General features: G+C 38.3%; 3 protein-coding genes across 7 annotated transcripts; 2 read left to right on the top strand and 1 right to left on the bottom strand.

Annotated features, from left to right (window-relative positions):
- The first annotated feature begins 209 nt into the window (after window positions 1-209).
- Window positions 210-12,431, top strand: supt20 (SPT20 homolog, SAGA complex component). 4 transcript variants are annotated; one of them, XM_057321985.1, is made up of 24 exons: window positions 210-245; window positions 699-776; window positions 904-939; window positions 1,143-1,268; window positions 1,460-1,586; window positions 1,706-1,809; window positions 2,074-2,190; window positions 2,718-2,771; window positions 2,887-3,026; window positions 3,273-3,432; window positions 3,512-3,568; window positions 3,801-3,872; window positions 4,456-4,625; window positions 4,770-4,802; window positions 4,909-5,026; window positions 6,597-6,702; window positions 6,810-6,911; window positions 7,657-7,936; window positions 8,024-8,172; window positions 8,399-8,454; window positions 8,541-8,657; window positions 10,133-10,232; window positions 10,605-10,693; window positions 12,300-12,431. In XM_057321985.1, the coding sequence occupies exons 2-24, from the start codon at window positions 774-776 to the stop codon at window positions 12,429-12,431; spliced, it is 2,448 nt and encodes an 815-aa protein (XP_057177968.1). In that variant the 5' UTR covers window positions 210-245; window positions 699-773. The 4 variants fall into 4 exon arrangements, with proteins under 4 accessions (XP_057177968.1, XP_057177969.1, XP_057177967.1 ...); XM_057321986.1 differs by having other exon boundaries at window positions 6,810-6,947; window positions 10,616-10,693; XM_057321984.1 differs by having other exon boundaries at window positions 6,810-6,947.
- A 640-nt stretch (window positions 12,432-13,071) lies between these two features.
- Window positions 13,072-15,319, bottom strand: exosc8 (exosome component 8). Its single transcript, XM_057321995.1, has 11 exons — window positions 15,238-15,319; window positions 15,045-15,081; window positions 14,877-14,940; window positions 14,718-14,791; window positions 14,603-14,648; window positions 14,268-14,373; window positions 14,059-14,104; window positions 13,857-13,953; window positions 13,651-13,771; window positions 13,388-13,494; window positions 13,072-13,200 (listed from the first exon to the last, which is right to left on the bottom strand). Exons 1-11 carry the CDS (start codon window positions 15,252-15,254, stop codon window positions 13,082-13,084), a joined length of 834 nt encoding a protein of 277 aa, XP_057177978.1. The 5' UTR covers window positions 15,255-15,319; the 3' UTR covers window positions 13,072-13,081.
- Window positions 15,320-15,382: 63 nt separating this feature from the next.
- On the top strand, window positions 15,383-18,170 carry alg5 (ALG5 dolichyl-phosphate beta-glucosyltransferase). Of its 2 annotated transcripts, none has more exons than XM_057321994.1 (10): window positions 15,383-15,707; window positions 15,870-16,038; window positions 16,215-16,261; window positions 16,517-16,582; window positions 16,664-16,756; window positions 16,836-16,949; window positions 17,161-17,220; window positions 17,329-17,480; window positions 17,565-17,650; window positions 17,785-18,170. In XM_057321994.1, the coding sequence occupies exons 1-10, from the start codon at window positions 15,642-15,644 to the stop codon at window positions 17,898-17,900; spliced, it is 969 nt and encodes a 322-aa protein (XP_057177977.1). In that variant the 5' UTR covers window positions 15,383-15,641; the 3' UTR covers window positions 17,901-18,170. The 2 variants fall into 2 exon arrangements, with proteins under 2 accessions (XP_057177977.1, XP_057177976.1); XM_057321993.1 differs by having other exon boundaries at window positions 16,514-16,582.
- Window positions 18,171-18,247: the final 77 nt, after the last annotated feature.

The raw sequence follows: 18,247 nt of genomic DNA, 5'->3' as shown, positions 1-18,247 counted from the left end.
TTATAAAAACATTAATAATTCATTAAATAATAAGAAAATGTGAAAACTAACAGAAGATTATGCACAAAACAATCCGAGCGGCGGATCTTTGGTTCCGCCTCCAGCTCGCGCGCACACCGGAAGTTTGGATTTTGTTGTTACACTGGAACAAAATGGCTGCTGTGAGTTTTTTTCATTGAAGGCACTGGAACATTTATTACGCTTCTTGCTTTGGATTTCCTGCCTGTGGTGATGCAACTTGATTGGCAAGTCGGTTTTGATGTTTGTCGCTATTGTCACATTAAGACCCAGTTTGTCAGTTTTCCGTGTCGTGTGAATTTGTGCATTTTAAGTGAGCTGTTAGCTGTGGTTAGCCAGTCTGTCGTTTGCTGGAGCTCCAGTGCTGAAGTTTGTTTTCTTCTGCTGTGATCATATTCCTCCGCATTTCAATAAAGCATGTCATTTATTCATGTTGCATTATTGTACACATACTTTGCAATCGTCTTGTTGAAGTTAACCGCATTTGTTTGCAAAATATTGAGATTGCACACAGATGCACAACTGTCTCAATGAACTGTCTTCATGTCTCAAACTAACTTAATTCGCAATCGTGTGCTTGTTGTTGAAGGTTTTGGTTTGAGTTGTGAATGGAAGCTGTCAGATGACAGGTAAATGTTTGCATGGAGTGTGTTTCTGATCTGTCTTTTCCCCCATCTCAGGGCTTGAATGGTGTGTGTGTGGAGGTGACAGTGCTGGTGTAATACTACATCGCCTCCTGTCACATTGCGACCACAATGGTAATATTTAAGATTTGCATTTTAAATCTACTTGATTTTATAATATTACATCGTGAATATGTTACTTTTTAGAGATTTTGACATTTCTTTTATGAGCAAAGTTGAATTATTATTTTATTCTTTACAGCAACAAGTTCTAGAATATGCATTGGATCGGGCTGAGGTATGCATTTCTACTTGTTTTTTAATTCTTTAGATATTGCTTCTGCATTGGTTCTACTGTATTTTGCATTTCATAACAGTTATAAGTGTGTTGTTGTGTTGCCTGCCTAAATGCAATAAGTGTGTGGAAGAATTTCAATAGAATATAATACTACTGTGCTATAACTACTATGCTATAACACTACTATAATGTTTTGTATTTAGTACATTGTTGAAAGTGCCCGTCAGCGACCGGCGAAGAGACGAGTATCCTCAAGTGGAAGGAAATCTTTATATCAGAAACTTTATGAATTGTATATTGAAGAGTGTGAAAAGGAACCTGAGTTGAAGGTAATTCTCACTCCATAAAACACAAACACATTTATGCTATTACATTTTCATAAAAGTTCAAGATGTTTTGTATTTATAATAACATGCCTTGCAATCTTGCACAGTGAAAATGTGTGTACATAAGTAAAATTAAGTCAGTTTTGATTTCATGTTGACCATAACACATGCATGCTACTGTCCTCTTTTTGTAGAAACTAAGAAGAAATGTGAATCTACTAGAGAAGCTGGTATCGCAGGAGTCTGTCTCCTGTCTGGTGGTCAACCTGTACCCTGGAAATGAAGGATACTCTCTCATGCTCCGAGGAAAGAATGGATCCGGTACTGTCTGCTGTGTTTTGTGCCACATCCACGACCTTGACCTTGAACTGAATCAGCTTAGCTTATGATGTGCACATTAATACCTATGATAGTTAATCAGAGACTATTTTTATTTTTAGATTCAGAAACAATTCGGCTTCGCTATGAGGAAGGAGAGTTGCTGGAGTACCTGGATGCTGAGGAGCTGCCGCCCATCCTTGTAGACCTTCTAGAAAAATCACAGGTGAGTGTCGTCTACGTGTTTATTTGGACTTTTCAGTATTTCGATTTTTATGTTATGTTTTTAATCATGTTTATGTATTTGCATACACTATGCACAAAGGTTTATCATTTAATTGATAGTTTTACAAGTCAGTGATTATTGCAAATTAATCAGTCATGTAAGTTGTATAGAATTAACATAGCTTACATTATTCATGATCCTTTTTTCAAGCTTTGATCATGCATTGATACATTTTTTAAATTCCTTCTGCCTTTATTCCATCAGGTGAACATATTTCACTGTGGCTGTGTCATAGCTGAGGTCAGGGACTACAGACAGTCTGGCAATGCAAAGATGCCCACCTACCAGAGTCGATACGTACTGCTGAGACCCACTATGCAGGTGAGTGACTATAATCTGAATCCTCTCTTCATGCACTTTAAACTGTTTTGAAAAAAAATAATGCATTGACCTTTTTGGGTAGTTGTTAAAAAAAAATTTCTTAACTTCGTATACTGTGATAGGCTGACTGAGACCAGTTTTTACTGCACCTATGCATTGTTGTTCTTTTGTTGCACAAATTGCTTCTATTGTTTTCCCCTACTTTGTACGTCGCTTTGGATAAAAGCGTCTGCTAAATGACTAAATGTAAATGTTAAATATACTGTACATGTGTCCTATAGTGTGACAGCAAAAAATCTGAAAAAATAAAATAAAATTTAGAAACGGTTAATAATATATTATTAATATTTATCATTGAAATAACAATGAAGTCAAATCTCTCTTATGCTAGTTTTTTTTTCTAAATTTTTGCTGTCACACCATAGGACAAATGTACACATTTCTTTGTCAGCTACCCTTTTATAGATGATCTATTCTAAAAAATGAAATATTTTGTTATGGTAAATGTTGTGTCTTCTCCATCCCAGACCCTTATCTGTGATGTTCATGCTATCACAAGTGATCACCACAAGTGGACGCAGGTATGCGACCCAAAACTAAAACAATATACTGCTAAAATATGTTAGTGTGTTGTTTGGAGCTTGTGTTATAGAGTTGCGCAGAATGCCGATTTTTGTGATTTGGATGCGTTGATAGGATGATAAACTTCAGCTTGAGAGTCAGTTGATTCTGGCTACAGCAGAACCTCTGTGTCTGGATCCCTCCATCTCTGTCACCTGCACCACCAACCGTCTGCTCTACAACAAGCAGAAGATGAACACGCGTTCAATGAAACGGTAAACCTAGTGCTCTGCTCTCTCTGTTGTGTTTACATTTAAGCGTGTTTGTGTGTGTTGCTCTGTCCACTAAATCTGATTCACAAACTTTGTGAGAATCTGAGCAGCACCCGCGAGCAGCAAGTGAATTGACTGACATTTAATATGTAATTAAAAGATCCCGATGTCCAGACTAAGGAAGATATATGACCGCATGAGTCTTGTTGTCATTGACTGAAGTGGCCGTGATGTTTCCTCTCCGTGCAGATGTTTCAGAAGACACTCACGAGCATCTCTAAACAGACAGCAGGAGATGATGAACCACTGCCCCGCACTGCCACAGCTCAGACTCCTGGACTACCTGCAGAGGAGGAAAGAGAGGAAACCTGCTCCATCGATAGACCTCAAGATCTCCAAAGCTGGAAACGTAAGTCAGATACTTGTGTGATTTTATCTAATGTCTGGTTGTTTACTGTATGTTTATAACGCTCTTGCTTGTGCTGCAGTGTGTGGACATGTGGAAACAGAGCAGCTGTCAGCTCACCATCCCATCGGATATTGATGTGAGTTGCTATTATGCTGATTTCAATTCTTTATCGGCAGAGAAATACATTTCTGTACATTGGTTAAGCAGATTATTCTTTTAACTTCAGACGTGTTATGAAATATACATTTATATTATTCCTCCATTTATATTTTTGTATATTGGGTGTATTTATGTTTTTGGATGCTTCTTTGTTGTGTGTTTTGTGAGGTTTGTATCTAAATCAACATATTTTCTTACTCTTCTTCCAGGTGGAGAAATACGCAGTGGCAGAGAAGTCTGTGAAACTAGATGAGACTCAGCCCACCGTTTGGCCTTCACAGGTGATATAAATAAATATAATATAAGTGTGCACTTAAGATGGAAAGATGGTTTTATAGACCACTTTGGATGATATAATCCAGTGGTTCTCAAACTTTTTCGTTGTAAGGCCCCCGTTGTGTTAAGTGCATCGCTTTGCGGCCCCCCATACTGTATAAAGACGTATAATCTTAAACTTAGAATTTTTATTAAACCAAAAACATTCAGTTATACAATGCTGGAACCTCAATTCTTTTGGTTGGTGGTGTCATTTTTCTGATGTTTGATTGCATAAAATCTATGATAAATTTCTATATTTCATAAAATTCTCAAAATCTGGGCCCCCCGGATCCATCTTGGGGCCCCCCAGGGCCACGGCCCCCAGTTTGAGAACCACTGATATAATCAACACTTGTTTAACGCTAATCCAGAAGAACTTCCTGTTTCACTAGACAAACGTTTGAACAAAATACAACCAACACAATATTTATAACCAATTTAAAACGTTAAACAAATATCTTTAAGGCTTCTGTACCAGTACATCTTGCTACAGTTTTATCATTGTTCTGCTTTTGTGACGACATATGACGTCTTTTCTCTGAACAGGACGTAAGGGACGACTACACTTTCGAGTGCGAGGTTGGGGGACAGCCACAGAGAACAAAACTCACGTTCTTCCAGTCTACAGGAGACCCGCTGGTGTACGGCAAAATCTACAGCGCCAAAGACTCCAAATCGGAGGAGGACGTCACAGACCTGCATCTCATTCACCCACCGTAAGTCTCAAATGATGTTTTTTTAGTATTTGTTTACAGCCTCTCTGTATTTACAGAAGGTATTGTTTCATAATAAAGTTAGAGTCGGTTCAATGGAGTCAATTATTTGATTTGATCATAGAATTTTTCATCTTTTTTGTGCAGATTCCTCATCGGTTCAAAGACAGATGCTGACCAGTAAGTACAGGAGCTGTGTTTTGTCATGTTATAAACCACTGTAGGGATCACACAGTGTGGTTATATATAATGAACGCACAGTCACGTGAATGTTCCTCTGTTGCAGGTTTTTGACACAGTATAGAGAGGTGTACGAGCGAGACATGAAGTGTCCGGTTAAAATGTCGCATAACTCGGGCAGCGTGGGCTCGCAGGGCCAAATCTCCCCTACAAGAGAGACTGAGGTAAGAAACCCTTTGTACGCGTGTCATTATGGATTAAGGACGTTCATCATTTAATTTTTATATGAGTGTTTCTTGTTGTGTTATTTAGCATGTTATTAAACAATACTAATAAATCAAGTAAATAAATAGATACGACATTTCTGCTTAATGAGAGGTGTGGGGAAGATTATAATAAATATATCATATATAAAAATATATCATATTTTGAACAAATATTTTTATCATGTTGTTAGCAATTTTGTTATGTGCTTTTGTCTTTTTTAATGAATAAATTTGATATAATAATAATAATTTTATTTGTTTTTTATTTATATTTAATGTTTTAGTGTCTCGACTTAACTTTATATGTTGCTATATAAGTTTAACTTATTTTAAAAGGTTTGTTTATTTGTATATTTCATGTTTTTTTAGTGCATAAACTTAATTGGTGTGGCAGCATTTCTTCAAATAATATTTAGATACACTTATAGTAGGTGAACTACTAAATCATTTAAGTTAAAAAATATGAAAGATTTTTAAAAGAGTTATGTGAGACAAAGTTGACACCTAAATTAAAGGGACGTTCACCCAATGAAAATTCTGTCATGAATGACTCACTTTCTATGTTCCAAATCTGTATACATTTATTTGTTTGGTTGAACATAGAGAAAGATATTTGGACGAATGCTTGAAACTAAACAGTTCTTGGACCCCATTGAATACCATATAAGAAAAACGACAATGGCAGTCAAAAGTGCCCCAGAAATGTTGTCCTACATTCTTCAAAGTATCTTCTTTTGTGTTCAAAAGAACAAAAAAATATAAAGAAATTTCCCCGAATCTGAGCGGTTGTCAGTCACGTCTCTAAACCTCATGAACCTTATCCCGTAATCATTAGGGCTGTGCAATATATAGAAATTATTGAAATATCGCACATGTGCATATCGCAATATGCATATCGCGATGGTTTGCGATAAATAAGCTATTTAATTCTTCGGAAAGTTATGTATGGTCAAAGTTTTTGGTCGATGCGGATAGTATAGTATCTATCTGGCACGCGGATGTTAGTTGGGATATGCATGCGTGTGCATGATAGCGTGCACGTGTTCTAGCGCAAGTCAATCATCAATCCGCGTCGCGAAGCTAAATTAGTTTTATTTATTTTTGTTTATTCACAAAATGTCAGATTTGTTTAATGCAACAGTAAAACATGGCTGTTCGCTTTCAGAAGTTGTAGTGATGCTTTCTTTTTCCTAAAATAATGTGAAATATATGTTGGTTATATAATTTAATTTAATATATTTTAATACAATTTAAATTGATTTTAGAAAAAGAAATATCGTATCGCATATCGAATATCGCATTATTTAGCATGCTATCGCATTTTTCCTCAATATCGCACAGCCCTAATTTAGACCAAATATTTTTATTTCAAAAACAGTTACAGATATTGGATTTTTTAAAAATATGTTCAGGTGGTGTATGTCACATGGCACACTGTAGGAAATGATAACTTTCTGAAAGTATTTCATGTCAGCTATCTACGTACATGCTGTTTCGGTGTTTTAAATAGATGTTTGTTGGTATGCAGGCTGATGGTTTCTCAGCACTGGTCCAGACTTCGGTTTTAGGCAAGGGTGTGAAACACAGACCGCCTCCTATCAAACTGCCAGCCGGCTCAGCCTGCAGCTCCTCAGGTGGACAATGTTTGTTTTAAGCTTTTAATCTTTCTTTTTAAAAGCTGTGGAATATTCGCAATGGATTGAAAGTGCATTTGAAACATCTAGTTTTCATTTCTATCCAGGTAACCTGTACAATACACAGGCCTCCAGCGGCCATCTCAAGTGCCCAACCCCTCCACCCACAAAGAATCAGTCGCTCTCCCGAAAACACTCTATGGAACACGGTCTGCTGTCCCCTGCTGCTCTCTCACCCATGCAGAGTAAGGCCCAATCCCAATTCTATTTTCTACCCCTTCGCCTACCCCTCGTCCCTTCCCCTTGCCTCTTGAAACAAAGTGGCAAGGGGAAGGGCTACAAATTTTCCGCTAAGAAATGGGACACCACTACTACACTGTTATACGTCATCATATACGTCGTTGCTAGCTCGTCACGTCAGAGGACATGTGCCGATGCACCGGGTATATGACATAAAAATATATTTTCTAGTATCGTGCAATCAGTGCTGTCCGCTAGCAAACTTTAGCGATTTTTTTGCAAACGTTAAAAGAACATCACCGTAAATACTAACACAAGATTGAATGTAACATACATAAAAGGAAAAATTGTCATAAAAATCCTTATTAATGGCAAAAATTACTTACATTTATGGGTCTGCTTGCTCGAGTTAGCGGCCATGTTGGAAATTTCTCTTAGCCCTTCGTTTGAAGTGAGGTCCTGAAAAATCTTCGTTTGAAGGGCTATCTGGCCCTTCCCCTTACCCCTAGCCCTCCAACCAAAAGAGAATTGAGACACCACTACCCCTTCACGTGAACGCGCCAAACGGAGGGGTAGGGGAAAGTGTAGGGGTAAGGGGTAGAATTGGGATTGGGCCTAAGTGTCTCCCATCCACAACCAGAAATGCCATCAACGTGAACAATAACCTGATATATGAGTTAATATCTCATCCTCAACTTTGAATATCCTCTATAGGATCAGGAACGCCCAAGCCCTCCACGCCCACCAACACACCCTGTTCTACGCCACACCCTGCCGATATTCAGAGTACCACGCCCTCCGTAACGCCCACCCCTCAGGACCCCGCCCTCCCTCAGCCTCCTACACTGCTGACATCGTTTGCACAGCAGCAGATGGCCCTGAATCAGGCTATGCCCGTCATGAATATCCCTTTACCCATATCCAGCACCACCTCTTCACAGGTCATGACCAACCCAGCTGGAGTGAACTTCATCAATGTGTTGGGCTCTGTTTGGTAAGAGCTTCTGTTTCCTTCTTCAATCAAATTAAAGCTAAAGAGTGATTTCTATAGTAATCTTCCTTTCATCGTTCTTTCATACAGCAGTCCACAGACTCTGATGAGCGGTTCTAACCCAATGCTGGGCTGTAGTCCTGGTACTCTGGCGTCTGGTATCCCCCTGACTGGACTTCTGCCCTCTGGTGGTCTCATGTCTGGAGCACTTCCTGCCACGCAGCCCACAGCCCAGACGGGTAAACCTTTTTCTTTAGTCCCTGTTAAAGAGTTAAAATAGATATTGAACTTCAAGAACTTTTGTGATTACAATGCTTCACCATTCTGGAGATCCAAGGTATGAATCTCGGTATCTTCATAGATTTGACCAAACAACCCAGTTTAATTTTCAGAACATCTTGAGAGGAGGAACAGACTTATGTTTCATCTGTTGTGGAGAGTCAAATGTTTATGTTGCACCTGCAGGTGGGCCCTTCATCTTGAACAGCAGCTCTGGATTACGACCGCTTAACCTTCTGCAGGTGAGGAGGCTTCAGGAGATATCGAGTTGGTTGCTGTAATGCTGTTTGTCAAACTCACATCACACTTTTTTTTATTTCTTTTTCAGATTCCCGCAGGACCATTGATTTTTAACTCTTTACAGCAGCAGCAGTTGTCTCAGTTTTCCCCGCAGCAGCAGAGCAGTCAGTCTGCCACTTCCAGTCCCCAGCAGCAGGGGGAGTCGGTGAGTCAGAAATCTCAATGACATTTCACACACAGTTTATGAACTTGCATGCATTTATGCATTTTAGAATAGTGTTGTTGTCCCAAATGCACAGATAGGATTTTTTGCCAGTACAATACCGATTTTACTAAACAACTATTTGCAGATACAAATGTCACTCGCTCACTTTTTTGAACTTTTGTCATAAAATAGATTTCCTGTCTCTTTACTATCAATGTAATGGCCAAAAATATTTACATATTTCAAAAAAATATTTAAAAAAACCCCCATAAATAATAGATTTCTGTTTTGAATAGGGATAAGTATAGTTAATTGTTTTATATTTTGATAAAAGAAAGAAATTCAGAAGAAAATAACATTGCGTTATTATTTGAAATGTAAAATATTGCATTCGGCTGCTTGGACCGTTTCCAAATCTCTAAATGGGTTATTGAACTTAAAAGATTTAGATGTATTTATTTACGCATTTTTATTTTTTGTTAATAAAAAAATGTGTTGAATGTGTTTTAGTTTTACACATAGTTCTAATGTAAGGTATGCAAACCAATTAGATAGAAAATGCTTGAATATATATCGACAGCTGAAATATTGGTGTGTCTCTGGGTAATTCTCACGAAACTACTGAAACATTATGGCAGTAATGATTTAAATGATAAAACATACAGTATATAATTTGGAAACACACAAATAAGATCATAGTAAACATAATTGTGTTATTTACCTTGCACAAGGCATAATTTTAACATAGTTATTAATTATTTATCTTTTTGTTTGCTTTTTCTGCTGAAATTCCTATTACAGTCACACGTCCCTACTTGTCTGAGTGCATTATGTATTGGAATTTAAACAGAGTAAAATGAAAATAGTCAGAAAAACAATTGGATGTTTTTCTAGATGTTCGCGAATGACAAAAAATGACAAACAAACAAAAATCAGTGACAGAATATTCACAAATAATAAAAATGAAGAAATTGTGGGGGAAAAAGAAGTGTCACTAGCCCTTTTCACACAGCAATACTGGTAAATTACAGGTAAAGTCATTGGTAAATTTATGGTAAATGCTGTTCACACAAGCAAGGGCATTCTGGTAATTTGATAGTAATCTTCTATTACTGGTAAATTGGGGTTACTGATTTACCAGAAAGGTTCTGTTCACACACGATCTGTAACTGCACTTTTCTGGCAATTTACCAGTAAAGACCGTATGTGTGAAAGGTACTAATGACTGATATTCTCATCCTACATTTTTAAAAGACTGTTTAAACACACAAATATATTTACATTAAGTTTGATTTTATGTCAAAGTTTTTTTTTTTTTTAGATTAATTTTTAACAAAATTGTGTTAAACTGTCATTTTTGACAAAATTATGTTTGACATCTTGAAACCAAGATTTACTATGCTATGCAGTGGGTTTGAACTGAAGAAATTTGCACACGTGTGCAGAATTACTGAATGTTGTCCTCTGTGGTCCAGGCTGATGGCGGACTGACGGCAGAACAGGGACTGTCTGCCCAACAGACTGCAGTTATCAACCTCACTGGAGTGGGAGGCTTCATGTCCCCTCAGGCAGCAGGTACGTACACACACACTTGATGCAGAGAGGGTCTCAGACTGGTTTAATTTCTCTACCACTTCTCTCTGTAACTCAAGAACATCCGTAGTCACAGTCAATCTAACAGACACTAACACAAACAGTAGACGTACTAATGGAGTTACCCTGTCTTAGATTTTGTAGCGTGTCATACTAATCTCACCATAGATCAACCGAAGTCAATTAGACCTGTTTGTTTTTTGATGATCTGGGTTGTCATATGATTAACATGATGGTGGATGCCACTTTTCCTCTTTCTGCTACATTGTACCTTTTGTTTCCTGTGACCTCCCTTCCCACCCTGATCTTTCTCTCTCCTCTTCCTCCTCCACCCCTCCCCTCTGTCTGTGGTAGTGCTGTCGCAGCTGGGTTGTGGTCTGGATGGGTCCGGGCCCGGCCTGCCGTCCCCGAGGCTCCAGCAACAGCACCAGCCACAGATCCAAGTAATGCAGCAACTTTGACCTCATCCACCCGTAGACATGTGTATGTCAGACTGACCTTTGACCCCCACTTGGATGAGCGAGAGATGCTGATTCCTCTCTGGCAGGCCTTTGATGTCAACCTAAAATCCAAATTGGCCTCGTTTACATTTTTACTACACTTTCTTGTTCTTATTGTAGACAAATTATAAGTGCAAATGTTTTAAAAAAAGAATAATTAATTCTGTTTTACCTCTAAAACAACTTTGCTGACATCATCAAGGCCAGTCCAGCTATTGGTACATGTTAAACAATAGGCAGAATTTTTATCTATTATGCGGTTTCATTATTGGAGCACTTTTGTGAGTAATTCATACTTTTCAAACCATTTGTTATTTGATAAAAGTAAATGAATACCAGACAATGCAATTTATATCTCCCCATCAGCATAAAAGTATATTCTATATTAGGTTTAAAATAATAATTTCTAACTGGTTTTAAATTTTCAGTACAGAGGTCTGGTCAAGGAGTAATGACAACAGGGATCGGTCTGTTATACAATGTCTATGCATTCACTGTTTAGGTTAAACACTTCATGGACTTCATAGATATACACTGTCATTCATCGTAGTTCTCTTGTGGCTACTTCTTCATAGATTTTTTTCTTGTCTGACTTGTGCTACCCTTCTATTGACCTTTTGCATTTAATGTCAAGTTTGCGGCATCAGCGTATCTCTGTGCAAGCACTTGAGCTGCATGTTCCTCAGAAAAAGAAAACCTCAAAGCCTTAGAAATGTTCATTGGTCAATTTGATTTCTCGTTCCGTGCTTTATTTCCAAGCATGACACACTTTTGTTTTATCAGACCCTCTGTTACCATTCTTCTGCATCTGATGCGCAAAATCTTGCTTTAGTTTGGGCTGAGATGCGAGTTGAAGTTGCTGTCTTACTGACACCAAACAAGAGCATGGCAGATGTGTGTGTACGTGTGAGATCATTACTAGGTTATCGATGAACAAAAGCAGCATCCATCAGTACTGATTCATCCCCTTCTTTATGAATCAGCGTTTGTCTTTTCCATTGGCTTTGCTCATTTCATTCTCTTTCAGCCTCACACAGCTTCTGCAAACACAACGCTGATGTCTGTCCAACACTGCATCCACATTTACTGTCATAGCAGCTTTGCTTCAGTCGAAACTTTTCCACTACCCGAGCCAGTTATGATATGTCAGTAGACGTTTGGACACACCTACTGATATGTTTTAGAAAAATGATTCTGGGTGTGATTAATTGCTTGACAGCCCTAAAAATGATGTATTTTTAAATGGTAAGGTTTTTGAGATCATAAACACCAATTCAGTCAAATGTGTCCAGACTTTTAACTGGTAGCGTATATATTTGCGATCAAGGTCAAATTCTGTTTTCACTGCACCTTTACAAAGTTATTAAGTATCGAATCACTGTTTGACTTTGCACATACACTGAAGACAGCTTCATAATTCTTGCTTACAATCAAAATTTTACTCTTTGGTTATAAGTGGAAGAGATACTGAGACAAGGCTGCCATGAGCGCAGACCCCATTTATAAACTCTGCAAATTAATTTCCCATCATTTTCTTCTCTTTGCACAGTTGCAATTCTTGCAGCACCAAATGCAACAGCAGCAAATGGGTATGGCAGTGGCACAGCCACGGCAACATTCCGCCAACCAGCCAAGAAGTAAGAGGAAACGCAGCACGCCACAGCCTCTCCCCAAGTCATGACCTTCGGCCCCGCCTGCTCACCCATCATGAGGAAGACAACTATGGCACTGTGTTCAGATTTTTACGGATTGACCGGACTATGTTTTTTACGTTTATAGGGGTACAGGAATCGCCCACCTGACCTCAGTCCAGACAAATAGATGTACTTACGGCAAGGATTTTTAGAGCAGGGGACCTCAGAGTATTACTGTATTTTTTAATGAAATACATGAAATGAGACAATTCTCGTAGGGTTCTCCGAGGCATCCTGTCTTCGTTCTCCTTCCAAATGGCCCTTTCTACGAAAGCCCATTCAGCTCGAGAAAGCAGACCCTACGCACACTAAAAAGGGCCGTATGTGCCTCAATCACATGTTGCTCAACGTTACGAGAAAATCTACTCTCTACTGCTGGATGTCAGAGTGAGCCTTGTCCCAGCATGCAATTACATGTGCGGTTTTTATACGGCACATTTTAAAACTGCATTTTGTTATAGTGTGGGGGAGTTGGTGTATATTCTTATGAAAAAAATCTAAACCGTGGAAGACATTTCTGAACACTGAGGCAGAATTTTTGTAAATGGTCTTTGTCGGCAGTTTTATTGTGATAAAAAGAAAGTATATATTGACAGTGAAAATACAACTTTTAGATAAAAAATGACAGTGTGTGTGTTTATTTTGACGTCTTCATGCTATCCATCACTTTGTTCAGGAGTTTGTTGATTTCTGTGTGTCTTGTTACGGCTCGATTTATGCAGTGTTGCAGTTTCTCAGCCGATAGTGAAGTGCCACCTAAAACAAAAAATTTAAAGGGACAAAAAATACTGTTTATTCTTCTCCGGACAAAAGTCATTTCAAATTATTCAAAACACACAGATATTAGAAAAGAGCAAACGCTCATCTGATAATATGACATGAAACAACAGTTGCTAATGTATGCTTGGTTAGGTTTTAAAAAATTTATGAGGTCCCGTCTCACCTGGTTTATGGACTGCACACAGTCGGTCCTCTTCATCTGTTACTACAGTTAATAATGCTGTAGACAAGCTTTCCTCTTCTGCTGTTGGGTCTACGATGGTGATGGTACTGCACAAAGAGAAAACAAAAACGGTGTTCAGCAAAATTACTTGACCGCTGTGTAAGTATCGAAGAAACTTGTTTAATGCGGATCAAAAACAACTGTGATTTTTTTATATAGGACCAAATGAGTCTGGTAAATGCCCCCCCAAATCTTTTACTCACTCGTCAAATACTGCAAATGATGATCCAACGGGGTGCCGGTTGATCTTCAAATGTTTCTTTTTCTTCATGTCAACTTCTGCTAAATCTGTGTCTTTGTTTATCGTGACTTCAGGGAGTTGTGCTGAGATGAGAAATATGAAACATTATTGATAAGAACAGCAGCGGTTCAGAGAGGAGGAACTGATATAAGCGGAAGAAAATCTCACCGTTCTTTAAAGCTGCCAGCAGAGCTATGATGCAGGTGTCAAGTAAGTTCCCATCATAATCCAAACACATTATATCACAGTACAGCACCCAACAAAGCTAAAGAAAAATATTTACTGGATTTGCAAACTTAAGATGAATGAGTAGATAAAATTGATATTTTACCTGCATAATAATAGTAAAATGTTAATAACAATAACGTACCTTTGCTTTTTCAATGCACAATTCTTCCATATTTACTAAATCTGAACTGTGGAATAGAAAAAGTAAATACCACATCAAGTATCGAAACAACCATTTTAAGAAGTAATACATTTTTTTCAGATTCGTTTTTCACTTGACTTACAACTAACAAGTGCAAACTTGCTCAAATTAAGGAGAGAATAAAAAAGTATTTGTGTCTTGAGCTGTACCTCTCAATAACATCAGCGATAAACTGGCTGGCTGCTTGAGCCTGTTCTCCTGGCGGACCGGGTCTGAATCTAGATGAGCACAGGGGTGGCAGATCTACATTTGGAACTTGAACACCAGAGAGAAACATTCATGAATGCACTAAAGCACATAGATGACTGATATAAAGAGAACACATCTTTTATATTTATTATTCACACGAGAATAGGTTTCTAGACTCATTTCTCACATGAATTTAAAATTTTATCATTTTAAAAATAATGATCACATGTTATTTCAATGATCACACAATGTTATTTACTCTTACATACAACACATGTTGGAAAAAATGAACTACCTATATAGCCTTTACTTGGAGCATCAGAGGGGGGCATTGTCAATTCCTGCAAGCAAAAATATTCTGTAACTTTAACTCGATATAGGTTTAGAAAAAATTTGGAAATGAACCTTACAGCTTTTAATCCGCAGATTACTGTGGTATTCCCGACTTTCACCATTGCTGATCCATTAGCTGTGTTTATAGAATCTATTAAAACATTGAGCAAATTATGTCTTGTCTTCTATTTACATTCAAATCAGTTATTGTATAATCATGTGCATCTTAAACTTACTAATGTTTAACGTTGTGGGTCTAAACTCCCCCAATTCTCTTCCATCTGGACGACAATTTTCTTTCTGTTAAATATCAGATGATCACTTTATATTTTAGCCCTTCTTTTCCAGCTAAGTCACAATTTATCTTTTAGTTTTGATGGTGTACAGAATACTGATCAACTCACCAAAAATCTCCTGTGATATTCAAGAGGCTCTGCGGTTCTGAAAATGAAACGAATCACCAGGTTATATCATTACATTTGTCATCACCCCTAATAACACCTCAAATATATATTTATGAAGGTTAAACCAATTCATGTTTGCTGACAACGTATTTACTCTGTACATGTGATTCATGCTCTCTAATACAGCACTTACTTGAATCCAGCCGCCATGATGTTTAGACGCACCACGTGAAGACGGGTCTGACGTAGACGCAAATCCGCTGCCCTCCGCTCCAATGGAGGGCGCTAGTGTTGCTTCCGATGAAGCGCTGTGCGGCGTGCGATCTCTTTGCCCGATGTGATGATGTGGTTTGTGACTGCGACTTCCGCGTAGGTGTTTCTCTGTGACTGGAAGTAAAGTTCAACAATGAAAATTGAATAATTTTCCCCCGTAATTTAACACGACACCCATTCATATGTGTTCCGCCTCATGAAATCAAAAGAAGGCTAGTTTTTAGGTTTTTTTGTATGAGGCAGCAGCAGCAGCAGCAGCAGCACAGTTTTGCCATAAATTGGTGACAGCTTTCCTGCAGTGCTGTGTTGACTGGGATATGCATAATGGATTGCTGTATATGTGAATTAATACAGTGTCTGCTGTCTCTAGCGCTGATCGCCTTTCTTCTGGTAAAAATCTCTATTTGTTGACTGTTTATTATGTGTTTTTTATTGTTTAGATCTTTATTATGTAGTTGTTTAATGAAACTTTCTGCTTGAAACACCTCATTTGGTGGTTATGGTAATTCATGTATCAAAACGCGTCAGTGAGTTGTCGGTTTGTCTCTGTAGGCTGTCGTCATTGCCCATGTCAGTGCTAAGATGGTAGATCAGACTCGCCATGAGAAGGAGAAATGTTTTTTAACTGCGGAAGGCAAGACGGAATCATTCCCCAGTCTGTTGGATCCTCACTCGCTGGAGCTGTCTGTGGTGGTGCCGTCATACAATGAGGAACTCAGATGTAAGTTATTTTGACATGACCGTCGTAGAACATGAACTAATAATTTGTCTTTACTAAAGCACAATATAGGACACCATATAATAACTACAAGAATCAGATAACATCTTGTAAATTCAGACTGAAACAAGAAAAGGCCTAATTGTGTAAATTGTAAATGTATCTATGTCTTATAACAGTGCCTGTCATGATGGATGAAGCCATGGAATACCTGGAGAAACGACAGGTGCGTCATTTTTCTTCCATTTTTTTACTTCCACGATTAGTGTGAAGTCACAGACTTGTGTTATGAATTGCGATTTGGTTAAAGTGGATTAAGTTTTTGGATACCCCTGCTAACTGAATTTTTTTAACAGTTTTCTTCCGGATTGTGGCAAATACATATTTAATACCGCAGTGTGCATTTTTCACCACCGGGGGCAGTGTTATAACAAAAGTCTCACTGTCCAAAGCTAAACTGTTCTGTCAACTTTTTCAGAAGAAGAATCCATCATTCACCTACGAGGTTATTGTAGTAGATGATGGAAGCAAAGACAAAACTACAGAGGTATTTTTTATTTTAATAAACAAATTTTGTGAAATTATACTCTGCTGTCAAATTCAGTACTTGACTGTTTTTCATCCTTAGGTTGCTATGGGATACACAAGAAAGTATGGAGCGCAAAAAGTGAGAGTGTTGACACTGGTAAAGAACCGTGGAAAGGGTGGTGCAGTGAGAATGGTAAGAAAAAAAACCTTGCTTAAGATATAAACTGCAGAACTGTCTTTGATACATTTTTTTGTGCGTATTGCATTTTCAGGGGACTTTAAGCTGCCGTGGATGTCTCATTCTCATGGCTGACGCAGATGGAGCAACCAAGTTTGCTGACCTTGAAAAAGTGGAAGCTTCTCTTCAAAGCATCAGCCCCAAGCCTGTGAGACACCACTGTCTGTAGACCAAAATTTAAAAAAAGAAAATTTCAGTGTTTGTTTGTTATGCTGAATTTAATATGAGAATACATTGCTGACTAAGGTTTAACCAGTAGATATGCTGATTAGATTAAAGCATATCAAAGCCAACAGGCCTTTCCATAGGTCAAGAGATCTCACTCTATCTGAAAATGCTTTTGTTTCATTTTCATGCAGGAGAACATGGCAATCTCCTGTGGATCCAGAGCTCATCTGGAAAAAGAATCAGTGGCTCAGGTAAAAAGTGTTTCAACAGAACAATAACTGTTACGTATGTAAGAGAAATCCCTATTTTCTTTAGCTCAGCATTTAGCATTTATATACTTCTGTTTTGTCTTGTAACAGCGGTCTATATTCCGAACGTTCCTGATGTATGGATTCCACTTTCTGGTGTGGTTCTTTTGTGTGAGGGGGATTAAAGACACACAATGCGGTTTCAAGCTCTTCACCCGTGAAGCGGCTTTGAAAACCTTCTCCAGTCTGCATGTGGAACGCTGGTGAGGAGGTTTAAAACCTCAAATGAACACTCAGCATCTCATTCTAAAATGTATGTATTTTAATGCACCTGATTTTTTATGCAGGGCATTTGATGTTGAACTCTTGTACATTGCTCAGTGTTTTAGAATCCCCATAGCTGAAGTGGCCATTAACTGGACAGAGATCGAAGGTTTGTGCTGTCATTTTTTAAATATAATTGCTCTTCAGACCCAGACGATAAAAGACCTCATTGCAATAAATAACACAAAAAAAAGCTTAGTTCCACTATGAGGTAACGAATGCTGTTTTTTTTGCATACTTTAGGGTCAAAGTTGGTGCCGTTCTGGAGTTGGCTGCAGATGGGAATGGATCTTGTCTTTATCAGGCTGCGTTATCTCACCGGTGCCTGGAAGTTGGAGTCCGACAGAAAAACCCAGTAGCCCTGTAACTGCTAGTGTGCTTGTCACTGTTCATGAGCTGAAAGAGGCTTGCGAGGGCAGTGGTGAAACACACAGTCCATCGCCGCAAATGAAATGTCAGCATTGACATTTTGTCATTATTACTGACCGTGCCGTGACCACATAAGAGGGGGGGGTCTTTGTGTTTCTTTTATGTTCTGTTTTTCATTTAATTTTTGTCACAGTTACAAATCTGGTTTTGGTTTAAAACGGTTCTTATAAATGGCCAAATAAAAAATGTATGTGAAATGGCATTTTCGCAATGTTTTAGCTTGAAAACAGCCTTCGACAAATTATGTCGTTTTTACTCCAGCATCATTTTTTAATAA

Source organism: Triplophysa rosa, linkage group LG22 (assembly GCF_024868665.1).
Source record: "Triplophysa rosa linkage group LG22, Trosa_1v2, whole genome shotgun sequence".
In the NCBI taxonomy this organism is placed as follows: domain Eukaryota; kingdom Metazoa; phylum Chordata; class Actinopteri; order Cypriniformes; family Nemacheilidae; genus Triplophysa; species Triplophysa rosa.
Note: the sequence above shows the minus strand (reverse complement) of the source record. Positions and strands in the feature narration are given on the sequence as shown.

Excerpts from the sequence above, each read along its gene's own strand:
- supt20 (XM_057321984.1), top strand. Across the intron at positions 940-1,142 it reads ATGCATTGGATCGGGCTGAG|TACATTGTTGAAAGTGCCCG; the intron begins GTATGCATTTCT and ends TTTTGTATTTAG. Across the intron at positions 3,569-3,800 it reads CCATCCCATCGGATATTGAT|GTGGAGAAATACGCAGTGGC; the intron begins GTGAGTTGCTAT and ends CTCTTCTTCCAG.
- exosc8 (XM_057321995.1), bottom strand. Across the intron at positions 14,374-14,602 it reads TCCAAGTAAAGGCTATATAG|TTCCAAATGTAGATCTGCCA; the intron begins GTAGTTCATTTT and ends CTGGTGTTCAAG. Across the intron at positions 13,772-13,856 it reads GCTGGCAGCTTTAAAGAACG|CACAACTCCCTGAAGTCACG; the intron begins GTGAGATTTTCT and ends TTCTCATCTCAG.
- alg5 (XM_057321993.1), top strand. The coding sequence starts at position 15,642 with ATGGATTGCTGTATATGTGAATTAATACAGTGTCTGCTGTCTCTAGCG. Across the intron at positions 16,583-16,663 it reads GCAAAGACAAAACTACAGAG|GTTGCTATGGGATACACAAG; the intron begins GTATTTTTTATT and ends TTTCATCCTTAG. Across the intron at positions 17,481-17,564 it reads AGTCTGCATGTGGAACGCTG|GGCATTTGATGTTGAACTCT; the intron begins GTGAGGAGGTTT and ends TTTTTTATGCAG.